Here is a 17,553-nt window from a genome sequence, read left to right as displayed (position 1 = left end):
TCTGGACAAATATATAGTTTCTTCTACGTTCTTTAGTGGAAGATACCAATTCATGTTACATCAAAATCTATTCACGTTGTAACTGAGAGTTTAAATAATTAGAACAAGAAATATTTAAGAAACACACAGAAAAGATCTTAGAAATGTAAATATTCACATTGTAGAAAAAAAATACAGAATGTTCATAATCAACACATACAGTATTTCCATCATATACAGTAATGTACAACTTCTTACAGGTATAATATGTGAAACTATTAAATTGTGTGTTGTAGTTAGATATCATGTAATCTTCAACCTGTGACTCCATTAGAGGATAAAAACAGGAGCTTTTCCGTATTTTTCTTATCGTCAGCAAATTCCACAAAAACACAGCAAACCCCACAGAGAGACGGTCTCTGAGTGTCCACACAGTCTCATCCTGCAGCCCTCAAGCCCATTTGATCCTATGGAATCTTTAAAACCAGGGTTTCATTTTTAAATAAGACCAGGTTAAAACCTACTATATATGTCACATTTCCATTCTGCCTGGTGTCAGCTGTTTCAGCTCTCTCTCCTCCTCTCTGAGCTCACAGTGTTTAATACAGCTGAATTCTCATAGACATGTTTTTCTGTCTGTTGTCAGACAATGGTTTAACTTCATCACTTAACAAGTCAGTCTCATTCATATGGCTGGTGCAGCTGTCGAAGACTCAGTACTTTCTCAAAACAGGTGTTCAATGTAGTTTTTTGCAATTGTTCCTCAAAACAAGAGTAATTAGCATAAAAAGAGATGATTGTTGGGACCACTCAGAGCTGCAGATTAATATTTTTGGCACCGACTCAACAAACAAGACAACAGTGCTGATGTTCTTGTTGATGAAGGAACGAATCAGTCAGTGCAAACAGTGTGGCTTGAAGGATAGAGTTCTACAGTAATGTGCTTCCAGTGTAAGTGACGGAGGACAAAATTTTATTCTGTGCAAAAAATATATATAGGTTTTAGTTTTTAAAAAAAGTTCTGTGTTGCTGCAGCTCAACAGGAAAACACGAGGGGGAAATCTTTCATTCATTTTTTCATGGGATTTAGTGACAATAAGAAAAATATAGAATATCACCAGACTATCCTTTAATTCCACAGAGCAAACAGGAGTTATAGAGTTCAGTTCTCTACAGGTTTTTGTGGTGTGGTTATGATATGATGATGATAATGAGATACTTTTATGGCAGAGTTTAAGAATGTTGGACTTCTTTGTTAATGCTCCATGCTAATTATGTCTTAGCTTATGTCTCCATGGAGTTTTTCTCTCTGGTGCTTATGTTAACAGCAGAAACCAGGCTAGTCATTTCAGGATATTGTACAATCGCGCCCTAAATTCAGTTTTCCACCAGTGTCATCACAATCGAAGCATCTTAATTCTGCTGGCGAAGCTCTCATCCATGATACATCCCCATCTGCCCAGTATGACTTCACTGAACTGTTTGATCAGCAGGAAAACATGGTAAACACACTGGTATATATTCAGTGAGTCGCAGTCCACACTGAGTCTGAGGGAGAAATGCTGTGTTTGAACAACAGCCTTCAGTGTCAGTTAGATAGTTAGAGTTACTCTCTGAATATAAACTGCGCTTCAGTGAAGTTAAGGCAGATTAGGAGTTTTTAACATTCAGCATGTTTCCTACTCTGCAGGGTTTCCTATAGTTTTCATGTCAGTGAGAACAGTGTCTCTGTAGCTTCTCTCCCAGTCCCTCCATGAATTCCAGGTAGTCGCTGACCTTGAAGCCCTGGATCGGCTCCTCCTGCAGGTGAAAAAGAAACGTTGTTTTACAACTAGCAACTCTGCTGAAATGGCTCCCTGGTTGCTAACAGTGCTAACTGAGTGTATTTCTTTTGTTAGGAAGAATGAGATGGCATCTGTCATTTCCTCATGTCTCTGATGGGTTGGGTGCATTATCAAATGTGTCCTTAATCAGTGACAGTGTTGTGGTTGAAGGAATAGAGGGGGCTTTACTTTTCTCTTATGGTTTGTTGTTGTTTCTCGCTGGACTGTTTCCAAACAGCTTCTTGTTGGTCAAAGAGTTCTCTTCTGTGTTATCTTATCTTGAGCTCAACTACACAACCTGGCTGAGAGTGAGTTTGGGCTTTTAGGGAGAGGGCTGCACTGGATTTCTAACATCCTAAATTGATTTATGTCGATTATCTTGTTCAAATCGTCAGAAGCCAAAATAGTAATTGAAAATAAAATTCAGCCTTTCTATAATATAATGTCACCTGTGGCTGTGGAGACTATATTTATAACAGAAAGTCTGTTATACACTGGAGGTATGGAGTTTGAAAGACACTGGTGTTTACTGGGAGGGAAGGGTGAAACAAAAAGATGGTGCAGGTGGCATTATGGGAAATGTAGGATTGATATTGACATATCCAAGAGACTAAAAGGTAAGGATTATTGTGGCTTTTGCATCTTCAATTTGGAGCTGACCACTGTTTACTATGTTTTCTGTCTTGTGAATGTGAGGGGGAGATTTCAGGCAGTCTTTTCTTTATGGAAGAGCAAATATTAAATCACTGGTAACACTTTAAAAGTACCAATGAGGCAACTGAAAGTTTCCAAAGTACTTCTTAAAGAACAGACTGTTGTCTGTGTTTATTAGTGTTGCAGTGTTTATCAGTTCACTTGTTTTAGTAGAAAGCTGCAGTTATAGTAAAAAAAAAAAAAAAAAGTTCGAAAGAAAACTAAAGCGAGTGTCCTAAGATGTGAGGGTAGAAATATGCACAGACAGTGTTTGGGAATAGAAGCAGAAGGTGGTTTGCTTTATTATCATTCACTTTGTTAGGAGGTGAAGTGTGAATAATTTGATATAACTCTTTCATTAAAATATTTTACATTCAATCTATTTCAACGTCACAGGAAATCAAATTAAATCTGTGGGATCGAACGCTGCACCGTGCCAGTAAAAACATCCTCGCTCAGTGTTCAGGTAATGAGCTTTTACGTGTTGGAAAAGCGTAACAAACAGAGTCGCATAGATATCTTAATACAAACTAGCATCTCCAGCTCACAGGTGCACACAGAGCAAGACTTGTCTTAATGTGCTGCAGTGTCTTAACTGTCTACGAGACACGTATCAGACCAGACAAATGATTTTATCTGGCTCGTTTGTTCAGTCAGGATTTTAATTCCAGCTGCCATAATTGCTGCCTGAGCGTCAGTATGCATCTGTCATGACAACACCCAACCTCATGGGCAACGCAAACACTGCAGCCGCAGCAAATAACTGTGACTGGTGTGCATTATGTTGTGAGTGGCAACATCAATTAGCACCCTGAGAGATGCTGCACCCAGAGGACGCTCCGCATTCACAATAACAATACACAGCAAACACCACTGTCATTATCCAGGCCAAGACCTTTAAAAAAAAAATATGACCGTTTAATGATTTCTGCAACTTGTCAGCACTCTCCTAATTTTCTTTCATCTCTTTGCAGAGTGTGTTTTTGGAGAATCTAATTATGGGTTTATTTTAGCAGGTAAATAACACTGACAAGGACGCGGTGCAGTGGGAATACAGTCAGTACGGTGAGTACAATTTAAGGATGGAAACTCATCCTGATCATTTCTTTTCCCTTCTAAATGAAGATGGTGAACATGTGAAAGGAGAACTCTGCTGTGTCTGAACCTGGGCCTTATTTTCCTCTGTATCTGGGACTAAATCTTTGCAATCAGTGCAGTGTTGAGCCAGACGATTCCTACAGAGACGGAGCTTTTTATTCAAGAGTAAAATCCTTCATGTTTAATCAGAGACATCACTACCAGACTCCACAGACAGAAACAGTAACAGAGCTGAACACAGGAGCAGCTGGAATAATGCCCAGGTTTAAAGTTATCCAGAGTTATCCTTCAAACATTATACCTGCTAAAACTTCAGCAGTATCACTGTGAGCATGTTGGCGTGCTGGTGTTAGCATTTAGCCCCACAGACCTGCTAATGTGGCTGTAGACACTAAAGTCTTATCTGAAATATTGGATAGTTTTATTTATTTAAATTACTCAAACAAATTGACAGTGGAAAACCACTTTGGTTGAACTGCTCATATTCACCTGTTACCAAACCAAAAAGGTTGGAAACCGCAGACTTCCACTTGTCTTCCAAGTGATGCAATACTGATTAATTCCCTTAGATCAGTGGATCCCAACCTTTTTTGCTTGTGATCCTGTACTAGGAAGAAATGTCTACAAGTTCTGAGCAGTTCAATCAGAGGGTGATTTTGTTCCTGCTGAGGCTGTTTTGTTTAAATCATGAACTCAAGTGTAGTTTTTTTTAATATCTATTCCCCTGAAAATGATTTATCTACACTTGAGACTCACCTGCTAGACTTCTGGATCTTGGTGTCCTTTATTAAGTTATGTTTTTACGATTGTAGAGAACACACAGAGGACTGAAGAGCACAAAGAAACAGATTAGGTGCAAATGGAGTGATGGTTTTTTATTATTTAAAGGGAGCAAATAGAGTGACTACAGCGTGGTGATCGTTCAGAGGGGAGTAAGTAATGTCAGGAAGAAATGAGTTTTCAGTCTGATGGAGGACTCTGCTCCTGTGATTATTCCACGCAGCAATGCATCAATACATAAAACACACTTTATAAGAGAAAAATCACATTTTAATTATGTGCTATTATGAATTATAGGTCACCAACTACACTTGTTTGATCTACTGAAGTTAATAAAGTGTGGCTTTACAGCAGCACCAGCTCCATAACTTTAAAGCGATTAAATCCATATTTTGTTAGTGTGGAAGTTTCTTCTTCTTCTAAGAGCGCTACACAAAGTATAAAAAGTCTCCCACTGGATGGTAGTCGGACTGTCAGATTCTTTATTTCAGTGAAGATTTAGCAGAGTGAGATTAATCCTGAAGAATCATCAAAACTAAAGTTACTTTGCCCGCTCATTTATCGCACCAGGAAACGGCTGCTGACACAGTTAAAACTGTGAAGGAGAGTAGAGATAAGCAGTATAAATCACTTGGGAGAGTATTTTTGGTCTCTTATTTTCTCTGGGAGAATTAAGGAGGGTGAAAAAAGACAACGCAAGGACACGAGAGTAAAGGAATCAGGATCTTCCTTTAGTTTAACACAGAAGGTACAGATGTTCAGCAGCGTCGAATCATTTTCATACTGAACAGGTGTCACAAGCTGCTTAATGTCCCTCAATGTCTTAACCATTAGCTGTGAGGAGATCATTAGGTAAGCTAATTAATACATTCATTACCAGAGATGTCTATGTTTTCTTAAGGTTGTCCCCACATGATAAATGAGCTGATTAATATTCAGTCTGAGGAGGAGTAGGTTAAATTAATAGGAATATACACTCACTGAGCATTTTATTAGGAACACCAGCAGGTCCTCTCAAAACAGCCTCAGTAAGACGTCAGTAGCCATTGTAATGATCAGATATGGAAGCTGGAGTCAAATATACTTTGCCTAAAAGGCTGACTCTGATTGATCACTTCCTTCTGCACTATATTTTACTCCATAATCTCTTGGTGCACAAAGAGAAATCCTCCTTAAATATGTCAAAGTGTTATACAGTGATAAAAACAAGAAGTACTGTGCTGCAGCTGCTACTCTTTTTATTTTAGATGAGGACAGTAAAAGCAAACAAAGAGAAATACAGTATGGCAGTGATGTGTTTGTGGTAACAGGCGTTTTTCCTCTTTATTTTGGTTTGTGGTTTCATGAAGCCTCAGAGTCAGAGGCAGTAAACCCCCCCACCTCTCTTCTTCTCCACTACAGTTAAGCTCCAACCAGACTCAGAGCGATCGTAACAAGTCATTTGCCTTTTCAAATTTTAATTTAGATGAAGTATAGATATACTCCGTAGTGAGACAGGATAAGTGTAGAGAAGTGTGTGTGTGTGTTTAAAAAAAATCCTCTAATACCACATCTGTCTGAGTAAAATACTTTCACATTTTTCCAAACAGAGAGAGAGAGGAGACGAGAGATAAGGCCGTCGGACCCAAACCAGCATGTCTAAAACTTTTAACAGTTCAGCTCAGGACGAGGATTGTGTAAGTTTCTCTGTCTCACACACACACACACACACACACACACACAAACATACAGACACACAAACACACACACCATCTCAAAGCTGTCTCTTGCAGCAGTATCTGATGCTACAGCTCATTAGAAGAACTTCCTCAGATAAAGCCTCCATAACTGATCTTTTATTCACAAAATCGTCAGTGGCAGCTCGTGGCGATGTTAACACCAGAGCTATCAGCCAGAGACGAGACAGATTGAAATGCTTAATGAGTAACGAGTGCCTCATGTCAGACCATGTCTCACTCACAATGCTGCTGTTTAATGTTGCTTTGGATATTAGTAAAAGTAGACGCCTCAGAGACTTTAGACCTTTTCTGAAATCTTTGGGGTCAAGCAGAACCAGAGGAGGCTTCTTTGCACTGTATATTTTTGGTAAAATTCACCATAGTGGGAGGTTCTGAAGCAGTTCTAAAAGTCGATTTTTTTTATTCATTATGGATGTGAATCATGGATGACTGCTTAATTTCATTTAAATTAATCAAATTAAACAAATTGACAGTGAGGGAGATTCAGTAGAAGTAACTGCATAAGACTCACATATAAAAATGTGGACTCATGGATTAAGTGGCATTCAGATTTATTAATGAATTACATGTTAAAAATAGATACACATGCCAGGTGTAAACGTTTGTCTCCTTTTGATGAAAAGAGTTGACTGTGTATTATAATTCACTGTGGCAACACAAGTTTGTTCTGCCCCTGAGCTGATTTCTTATTCTCTGTTTGCTTCACTGTCCAGGGTCAGGTGGCAGACAGGGATCTCACTCCCAAGCAGTGATTTCCAGCTTCTCCTCAGGGATCCAGAGACGTTCCCAGACCTCCATCTTTGTCTGCTACTCCACAGGTACTGTCTCTCTCACCTTGCTCTCACTCGCTCTCTTACACTTTCTTTTGCATGTTTTCTCACTTCCTTTCACACCCTCTCACTCTAGCTATCTCTCTCTCTCCTTCTTTCACACTCTCTGACTCTTGCTCTTTCACTTTCTCCTGTGTTCTCTGGCTTCCTTTCACACACTCTCTCTCTTGCTTTCTCTCACTCTCTCTCTTACACACACTTACACTTTTGCTTTCTTTCACTCTCTCACTGTCTCTCTCTTTTTCCTGTGCTCTTTTGCGCCCTCTCACCCTCTTGCTCTCTCTCACTCCTGTTCTGTCTTACACTCTCTCACCCCCTTCTTCACTCTAGCTCTCTTTCTCCTGTGCTCTCACTCTCAATGTTTCTTGCACTCTCTTGCTCTCTCTCTCACACACACACACTTTTACAGTTTCTCTTGCTCTTTCCCACTCTCTCTCTCTCTTTCTCCTGTGCTCACCCCTGCTGTCTTGCTCTCTTGTATGCTCTCTCTCCCACCTCCCTCTCTCTTGCTCACACTTTCTCTCTCTCTCTCTTTCACTCACTCTAGCTCTCTTATTCGCTTTCTTTTGCATGCTCTCTTGCATTCTCTCTCTCTCCTTTTCACACTCACTCGCTTTCTCTTACACACACTTTCGCTCTTTCTTGCTTTCTTTCGCACACTCACTCACTTGCTCTCTCTCTTTTGCTGATCTGACTCTTGCTCTCTCTCTCGCTTCATTTCACTCACTCTCTCATGCTCGCTCACTCTCTCTTACACACTTTTACACTTTCCCCCACTCTTTCTCCTGTGCTCACTCTCTCACTCTTGCTCTGTCTTGCTCTCTATCTCACTTCATTCACTCATTCTTGCTTACTCTCTCACCCTCTCTCTTTCTCCTGTGCTCTCTCTCACCCACTTCTTCACTCTCTCACTCCTGCTCTCTCGTATGCTCTCTCTTTCTCCTGTGTTCTCTCTCTCCCATTCTCACTCTCTCTCGCCCTTTCTTGCACTCTATCTCACTTCATTCACTCACTCTTGCTTACTCTCTCACCCACCTCTTCACTCTCTTGCTCACCCTCACACACTATTACACTTTCTCTCACTCTCTCTCACACTCGCTCTAGCTCTCTTAATCGTTCTTTTTTTCCTTTCACCCTCTCACTCTAACTTGCTTTCTCTCACTCTCTTATTTGCTCTCTCTTGCTCTCTCTTTTGCCTGTGCTCTCACTCTCTCTCTATCACACACACTTTTACACTTTCTCTTGCTCACTCTCTCACACATTTACACTTACCCCTGCTCACTCACTGTCTCTCACACACACTTTTACACTCTCTCTCACTTCATTCACTCACTTTCTCTCTGTCTTTTGCACTCTCTCCCCCTCTCTTTCTCCTGTGCACCCTCTCTCACCCACTTCTTCACTCTCTCACTCCTGCTGTCTTGCTCTCTTGCATTCTCTCTCTCTCCTTTTCACACTCACTCGCTTTCTCTTACACACACTTTCGCTCTTTCTTGCTTTCTTTTGCACACTCACTCACTTGCTCTCTCTCTTTTGCTGTTCTGACTCTTGCTCTCTCTCTCGCTTCATTTCACTCACTCTCTCACCCACCTCTTCACTCTCTCTTGCTCACCCTCACACACTATTACACTTTCTCTCTCTCTCTCTCTTTCACACTCGCTCTAGCTCTCTTGCTTCCTTTCACCCTCTCACTCTAACTTTCTTGCGTGCTCTCTTTCTCCTGTGCTCACTCTCTCACTCCTGCTCTGTCTTGCTCTCTATCTCACTTCATTCACTCACTCTTGCTCACTCTCACACATACACTTTCTCTTGCCCTCTCGCTTCATTCACTCACTCTTGCTCACTCTCTCACACATTTACACTTTCTCTCTGTCTTTTGCACTTACCCCTGCTCACTCACTGTCTCTCTCACACACTTTTACACTTCCCCCCACTCTTTTTCTGTGCTCTCTTGCCCTCTCTCTCTTGCTTTCTTTCACTCTGACTCTTGCTCTCTCTTTCTCCTGTGCTCACTCTCACCCCCACTCTCTCTCACTTCATTCACTCACTCTTGCTTACTCACTCACTTTCTCTGTCTTTTGCACTCTCTCTCCCTCTCTTTCTCCTGTGCTCTCTCATCCTCCCATTCTCCCTCTCTCTCACTTCATTCACTCTCTCTTGCTCACTCTCTCAGACACTTTTACACTTTCTCTCTCTCTCTCTTTCACACTTGCTCTAGCTCTCTTATTCGCTTTCTTTTTTCCTCTCTCTCTTTCTCCTGTGCTCTCTCACTCCTGCTCTCTCCCCCTCTCTTTCTCCTGTGCTCTCTCATCCTCCTGCTGTCTTGCCCTTTCTCCCATTCTCCCTCTCTCTTGCTTCATTCACTCTCTCTTGCTCACTCTCTCACACACTTTTACACTTTCTCTCTCTCTCTCTTTCACCCTCTCACTCTAACTTTCTTGCGTGCTCTCTTTCTCCTGTGCTCACTCTCTCTCACTCCTGCTCTGTCTTGCTCTCTATCTCACTTCATTCACTCACTCTTGCTCACTCTCACTCTCTCACACATACACTTTCTCTTGCTCTCACTCCTACTGTCTTGCCCTCTCGCTTCATTCACTCACTCTTGCTCACTCTCTCACACATTTACACTTTCTCTCTGTCTTTTGCACTTACCCCTGCTCACTCACTGTCTCTCTCACACACTTTTACACTTCCCCCCACTCTTTTTCTGTGCTCTCTTGCCCTCTCTCTCTTGCTTTCTTTCACTCTGACTCTTGCTCTCTCTTTCTCCTGTGCTCACTCTCACCCCCACTCTCTCTCACTTCATTTACTCACTTTCTCTCTGTCTTTTGCACGCTCACCCTCTCTCTTTCTCCTGTGCACCCTCTCTCACCCACTTCTTCACTCTCACTCCTGCTGTCTTGCTCTCTTGTATGCTCTCTCTTTCTCCTGTGTTCTCTCTCTCCCATTCTCACTCTCTCGCCCTTTCTTGCTCTCTATCTCACTTCATTCACTCTCTCTCTCTCTCTCTTTCACACTTGCTCTAGCTCTCTTATTCACTTTCTTTTTTCCTCTCACTCCTGCTCTGTCTTGCTCTCTTGCATCCTCTCTCTCTCCCTCTCTTGCTCTCTGTCTCACTTCATTCACTCTCTCACTTTCTCTCTGTCTTTTGCACTCTCTCCCCCTCTCTTTCTCCCATTCTCACTCTCTCTCACTCCTGCTCTGTCTTGCTCTCTATCTCACTTCATTCACTCACTCTCACACATTTACACTTTCTCTCTGTCTTTTGCACTTACCCCTGCTCACTCACGGTCTCTCACACACACTTTTACACTTCCCCCCACTCTTTTTCTGTGCTCTCTTGCCCTCTCTCTCTTGCTTTCTTTCACTCTGACTCTTGCTCTCTCTTTCTCCTGTGCTCACTCTCACCCCCACTCTCTCTCACTTCATTCACTCACTCTTGCTTACTCACTCACTTTCTCTGTCTTTTGCACTCTCTCCCCCTCTCTTTCTCCTGTGCTCACTCATCCTCCTGCTGTCTTGCCCTTTCTCCCATTCTCCCTCTCTCTTGCTTCATTCACTCACTCTTGCTCACTCTCTCACACACTATTACACTTTCTCTCTCTCTCTCTTTCACACTCACTCTAGCTCTCTTATTCGCTTTCTTTTTTCCTCTCTCTCTTTCTCCTGTGCTCTCTCACTCCTGCTCTGTCTTGCTCTCTTGCACCCTCTCTCTCCCCCTCTCTTTCTCCTGTGCTCTCTCACTCCTGCTCTCTCCCCCTCTCTTTCTCCTGTGCTCACTCATCCTCCTGCTGTCTTGCCCTTTCTCCCATTCTCCCTCTCTCTTGCTTCATTCACTCACTCTTGCTCACTCTCTCACACACTATTACACTTTCTCTCTCTCTCTCTTTCACACTCACTCTAGCTCTCTTATTCGCTTTCTTTTTTCCTCTCTCTCTTTCTCCTGTGCTCTCTCACTCCTGCTCTGTCTTGCTCTCTTGCACCCTCTCTCTCCCCCTCTCTTTCTCCTGTGCTCACTCATCCTCCTGCTGTCTTGCCCTTTCTCCCATTCTCCCTCTCTCTCGTTTCATTCACTCACTCTCTCACACGCTTCTACACTTTCTCTCTCTCTCTCTTTCACACTCGCTCTAGCTCTCTTGCTTCCTTTCACCCTCTCACTCTAACTTTCTTGCGTGCTCTCTTTCTCCTGTGCTCACTCTCTCACTCCTACTGTCTTGCCCTCTCGCTTCATTCACTCACTCTTGCTCACTCTCTCACACATTTACACTTTCTCTCTCTGTCTTTTGCACTTACCCCTGCTCACTCGCTTGCTCTCTCTTGCTGTCTTACTTTCTCTCGCTCTCCTGCTCTGCTAACTACCAGAACACATGTTTACCTCCTCACAGGTCTAAAACAAACTGTAGTGCTGATGCACCATCTCACCTTGAGGAAGACCTGCAGCTCCTGGGACTGTGTGCGCTGCAGGATGTCTGGTTGCAGGTGTTTGAATATGGCCACGCACGTGTAAACCTGATAGTCGGGACCCATCAGCACACAGGTGCAGATGTAGTGGCAGACTTCTGTCCAGTCCAGATAGTTCCAGAAACACTGAGTCAGCCAGTGGAGGCACATCTGTGGAGAGAGAAACAAACACACCCGTCAACAGAACAGCAACAAACTGTGCTCAAGTCTTTGTAGAATGAATCATGTTTCAGGTGAATGTCACAATAAAATCTATCTATCTGTCATCAGTCCTCATGTTGCTCTTTTGTTTTATCTATGCAATTGAAACCATGTATTGAAAAATGCTACAAATAAGGGTTAGGGTTAGGGTTAGGAATAAGTGTTGCAGTGTAAATCTTCTTAAAGCATCTCATTCAGGTTTCTGAACTCAGTTTGTTCTAAGTTTTTACATTTACTTTATCAATTTAAAGGTGCCAAATAATTTCCTGTAAACATAACCAGAAGGTGTTACTATGATGAGTGAACGAAGTAAAAGATGGGGTGAGGGTAGTGCACATTAGATACATTAAGTAATGTCTATCTGCCACCTTTCTGTTTAAGAGTCACAAAAAGTTTCCAGCCACAGCAGAGTAATACACAAATCAATAGATGACCACAGTGGCAAGAGCTCTGTCACCCCTGGCTTTTACATTTGAACCAGGAGACGGCCAGAAAACATTAGTCAGATGAACTGAGAGGTTTACCAGCACAGCACAGGGTTAAAAGTTCACAAGTAAAAGATGAAAGTCAATTGTTGGGTCATTAAGTGAGCTCAGCAGAACCTGAAATGGTTCCTGTATTTCACAAGTAGCCAGCAGTTACTGTCGGCCAGAACAACAGAGATAATGTGATCCTACATAAAAGTCCTGCTGTGCTATTTAACAACAGATATCATTTCTCCACAAACAAAAAGTTACTATGAGACAAAAGCACTTCTACAGTAGTTGATTTTAGACCATACTAACATCTCTCTCTGCTGAAAGAAGAGGAATGGAGGATGGACTAGATACGATGCTAAGGGCTTGAACTGTATGTACAATGTATAAACAGCTCTGAAAGTCCAGCAGCACATTTTTCAAGCTGAAATACATGTTACAGCTCATTAAGTTGTAGTAAGAGATGCTCTGTACTTCAATATGACAACGTTCTGTTGCTCCTAACTTTCTCTGTCACTCATTTTAAATGTCAATACAATTGATTTTTGTTTTGTCTGACAAAGCCATTTTCATACAATAATGATTTTATCTACAGCTCAGCAACTTTGTATATTTAAAATTGAATGTCACGCTTCAGAGACAAATCAGACCAGCAAAAGAAGACCTGGAGCCCGAAGGAGACGAATGACGGTTTTTAAATTGTACTTGCCACAGATCACCAAGTAGATTTAGAAAATAGGATATCAGAATGTCTGTTATTTTACGTCATTTGCTGACTCTGCTTCATCAGCTTTTCTATGAGAATCTTTCTGGAAACATGTTTACTCAGAGTGAAAAATGAAATGATAACCCTCTGCAGTCATGAATATTGGGGAGGGATTAGGGGACAAAGAGACGAGCAGATGCATCCTAATGTTTATTTCTCCAGCTGATGACTGAGCTGAAATGTCTGATATTATTGCAGTGGTTCAACAAGGGATTCCCACCTGTTCTCTGTGAAAATGAGAGAAAATGGGTCTTTTTACTGACTAAGGACAAAGAAGGAATTAAAATTAAGACTTGCGTTTAGAGTAGTTTAGGTCCTCAGACTGTTAACAATGTTGTTCTGCATTAACGAGAGGGCATTACTGAAGACATGAATTATCAAGTCTTGGGGTGAGTTTTGCCATTAGACATGTTATTTAAACTGCTACTGCTGACACACTGCGACTTCTGTTTGGAGTTTAAACTGCACCATTTGAGTCAGTTATATCACAACTGGGGAAAAAAAAAGCACTGCCACATAATCACCAGGGGCAGTTTTTGAAAAACTACAGACAACCTGCTCAATTACAGCTAAGTGTGGAGTACTGGAAACCAAACGCATTTTCATTAAACCAAGTAGAGCTGAGCGATAAAGCAATAATGATAATCATGGCAATAGAATTCTATGTTGTGATATAAACTGATGTAATTTTTTCCACAATAGAAATAGAACAAATGGTCAGTAAATGTTTGACGTAATTAATTTCCATGCTTAGATAGCATGTGCAGAAATGAATAACAAACTGTCAATCATGTCTCAGGTTGTAGATTAGTTGTGTTACATTTTATCATTATAATTGTATTTCTACCTCAGCTTTGTCAAATGTTCCACTGTTTGTCATGTTCTGACCATAAAGAAACGTTTTAAACCACAATTAAATGTCTGGTTTCTTTAACTTTTACACAACTCAACTGAAAATCAACTTTGAAGTAAACAAAAAGCTGAAATAAATAATGACCTTTGGCCATATCACCCTGTTCTTCTAAAAAACGAGCTAAATGTAAATGACAGAATGCTAATATGCTGACAATAATGATGCTAACATGCTGATAATAAGAAGGCGTTACCATGTTCACAGTCATAGTTTAGCATTTTAGCTTGCTAACACTAGCTAATTAGCGATAAATACCAAGTGTAGCTGAGGCTGATGGGAATGTCACTCCTTTTGCTGGTATTGGTCATAAGATAAAGTCCTGTACAAACTGAACATTTGACTTGATAATGACACTACATGAACCTCATGGTGGTGCTAGATGAAAGGTCAGGGGATCACTAAAGTCAGCAGGATTTATGCTCTGTCAACCATGGATCTCTGCGCCAAAATTTTGTGCCAGTTATATTTCACTAAAAGCCAAACAAGTCAACCTGCTGGTAACACCAGAGGAGAAGTTGGGGGATCACTGAAGTCAGTCAGCTTCCTCCTTTAGAGAACATGAATGTCTGTACAAATTTTCATTGCAATCCATCAAGTAGCTATTGAAGTATTTCAGTGGTGAACTGACAAACCAACCAATAAAAAAGACTGGCACTGCCATCCCTAAAGCCAAGCTGCTTGACAACATGCTGAAAACTACACATACAATCAGTAGCTTTGAATCTGACCGAGCTTCACACTCTCATATGCAGTTTTCCAAACACTCAACAGAAAACAAACAGTGCACACACTGGGTTTTAACTAATTGTCATGCCAATAATTAGCCACTGTGTTCACTAACAACACAAGTCTGCTCAAGCATACAAACAAGCACCACTTAGGCTCCTCAAACATATTAGATTATTATCACTCCTTCCTCAGCTAAACTGCAATGAAAATACCGGCATTCTAATTTGTGTTATAATAAAAACAGGGAACGACTGGATCTGTGCTGCCCTTTGTGTCTAAACCCTCAGGCACAAAAACGACTACACATACTGTACTTCCTGTGACTGTAAATCCCTCCAAGGTCTTTCCAAGAGCATCTCTTTTCTCACAGTGGCACAATGTGATTTTCTCTGTTGTTGATGTTCCTGTGAGCTGAAACTCAGGGGCTAAAGGTGACTGTGACTTTATCCTCTCAGTATTCTTTACTTCATTTTCTTTCTGCCATAAACAGGCTTTCAGTGATATTATTAATCTGAGCAGGTCAGATCACAGCAGCCCGTTCACAAAGACATCACAACCTGCCTGTGTGTGAAACACTGAATGTTCTGCTGCGGAGCGGAGTGATAATTCAGTGTCACTGTTCATCGGCTTTCAGTTTAATTCTTACTGTGACAGCTTGTCTTCTTTTTTGTTTAAGATTCCAAACAAATACAAATTGAAAACTATCAAAAGACATACTGTATTGCAACGTGCTGATATTGGAAAAATATTTTCATGTGTTCAGCTTGGCTTTAGATTAATTATTGTCTATAGACATTACTTTTATTTACATTACTTTTATTTAACTCTATTTTATTATTACTGTTATTATAGCTTTTAAAATGCACTTGCTGTAATTTAATTGTCTGCATTTTTATTTTTTTGTCTTTAACCTAAATATGTTCTGTCTTTATTTCAAAATTTAATGCAAATAAAGTTTGAATCATTGAGAAAAATTCTGCAGTTCCTGTCAGCCCCACAAATCATTTTTGTTTGACACCTGTTGCTGTAATATTAATGGTCAGTCTATCAACATGAAAATACTTGGTGACTATTTTCATAATCGACTAATTGTTTAATTAATTTTTCAGGCAAAAATACAAAAAAATGTTGTTTTCAGCCTCTCAAGAATATAGCTATTATATTTCATTAAAAACTGAAAATTGTTGGGTTTTCCACAAAACAAAACAAAATATTTGAATATGTCACCTTAGACTTTGAGAAATTGATGGATATTATTTTCTAGTTTCTGACATTTTATAGAATAAATGACTGATGGATTCATCTAGCAAACAAATGGCAGTGATGGAAATAATGTTTAATCAGAACTCTCTACTCGTTCACTGGGCGGATTTTAACTAACTCTTCAAACTGGTGGCTGAAAACGACTTTTTGAGCTGTAATGGCTGTAAGTTAATATTAAGGATATTTAAAGTCATTATGCCCTTGGTACAGTGTGGAGGAATAAGAACCATAAACATGTTACTCCTCCTGAACACAACAGTATTTATCATGTCCTTAACACCAGTCGCTGCTCGCACTAAAACAAGTTCTCTTCCTGCCACACGCTCCTGTTCTCAAAACAGTCTGACTGTTTCAGATGTTTAAAAATCCTGTAAATGGATTTTGACTAAGGCCTGTGTTCACACACACACACACATACACACACGCACGTTTGCACACCACCTCTACTGTATGAATGTCAGAGGTGTATAATGCGTCATTTGCCACTGCTGCTTTGTCAGGCTTTCAAAGCCCAGACTTTTGGAATAGATATTTCCATTTCTGACTGAAGAACAGGTGCCCATTATCGCCTTGAAGAGCAAAGAGATGAGCTGAATGCTAACGTATTACTACACCCTGGAGATGGCGAGATCAGATCTTTGATGCAAATGCGGCAAGTCTTATACACACACCTGCTGCCGTACATTATGTGAGCCTCAACTGTCCAAATGCCGACACAGAAGACAGGATCAAACCTAAGAGGATTCAAGGTGAAAAACCTTTTTCTCTACCCTGTTGTTTGTGAGAGAGAAGTCTGTGTCAAAGGAATCAAGTGTAGAGGAGCAAAGATCTAACTTTTCAACTGCTCTGTTATTTAAAAAAAGAAAAAAAAGATTTAATGTCAAAGCCGTATTTTGGTATTTTAAAGTCGATTGAAGTCAAAGTGTGGTTAGAAAGGTTTTAACCTGTTTTGGGTCTAAATGTTGTCATCAATAATAAGATTTTAAAAAACTGACAAAACAAAATGGATTGCTAGTGACAAAATGCTCAGTTCCTTTTCTTCCCTCCATCAGTAGTCATGACTGCGCTGATACAAGAGGCTCAGAAAGTGGAAAATATTTTTACAAAAATACTAAAGTAAGAATTAAATATTTAATTAAAACTAATTGTCTGGACAGAAACCATTGTCTTCAGACTTCATCATTCTAACTTTCTGTGAGTGTTTCTGTGAACCCACATTATCACCACAGTTGATTCTATTCTGAATAATGCATCAGTTTTAGCAGCACGGGTTTTTACTATGACTATTTCACTGGAACAAATCTTCATGAAATGACCCGATTAAAGCCTGAAATCCTCAGTGGACTGCCAATCTTTTTTCAAATGAACTTAACAGAAGTGAAAATGACGCTGATTTTTGGGTTTCATCCAGTCGTCAACTTTTGTTGGACTTAGCTTTAAGTGAACTGTTTGTGTGATTTCTCTACAGATCATACCTGTGATGGGGTGAAACCAGACATCCTGAAGGCAGAGTGGACCAGAGGAACCTCAGCTTTCAGCAGCATTTCCACATAGTGAGCTGTACACCAGTAGACAGGAGGGATTCCTGATTCAGCCACTCCCACAGGGACATGGACCTGTCACGACAAACACAAAGGCGTTTATCCTCTTGATCTTGGAATACTTTTATATTTACTGTGGCACTTTAAATAAAGTTTTATATTACTTGCACCACTGGTGGATTTGTAAACACAAAAAATAAGAAAATACAAACGTCAATTGCAAGCCCTATGTTTGTGTTCAGTGCTGATGTAGAGATAAAA

The 17,553-nt window shown here is 40.6% G+C and overlaps 1 protein-coding gene and 1 long non-coding RNA gene across 2 annotated transcripts; one reads left to right on the top strand and one right to left on the bottom strand.

Annotated features, from left to right (window-relative positions):
* Positions 1-1,689: 1,689 nt before the first annotated feature.
* On the bottom strand, positions 1,690-17,367 carry LOC108887725 (protein broad-minded-like; the record flags this gene model as incomplete). The annotated part of the gene is made up of 3 exons (XM_018683256.1): positions 1,690-1,779; positions 11,365-11,553; positions 17,227-17,367. Coding segments are annotated over 3 exons (420 nt in total), but the record flags the coding sequence as incomplete, so codon positions are not given.
* LOC108887726 (uncharacterized) lies at positions 3,514-6,916 on the top strand. The gene is made up of 3 exons (XR_001961686.2): positions 3,514-3,560; positions 5,963-6,049; positions 6,826-6,916. It is a non-coding gene; the product is annotated as an uncharacterized LOC108887726 (long non-coding RNA).
* Positions 17,368-17,553: the final 186 nt, after the last annotated feature.

Source organism: Lates calcarifer, unplaced genomic scaffold, assembly GCF_001640805.2.
Source record: "Lates calcarifer isolate ASB-BC8 unplaced genomic scaffold, TLL_Latcal_v3 _unitig_1264_quiver_2871, whole genome shotgun sequence".
In the NCBI taxonomy this organism is placed as follows: Eukaryota; Metazoa; Chordata; class Actinopteri; family Centropomidae; genus Lates; species Lates calcarifer.
This window is presented reverse-complemented; position numbering and strand designations above follow the sequence as displayed.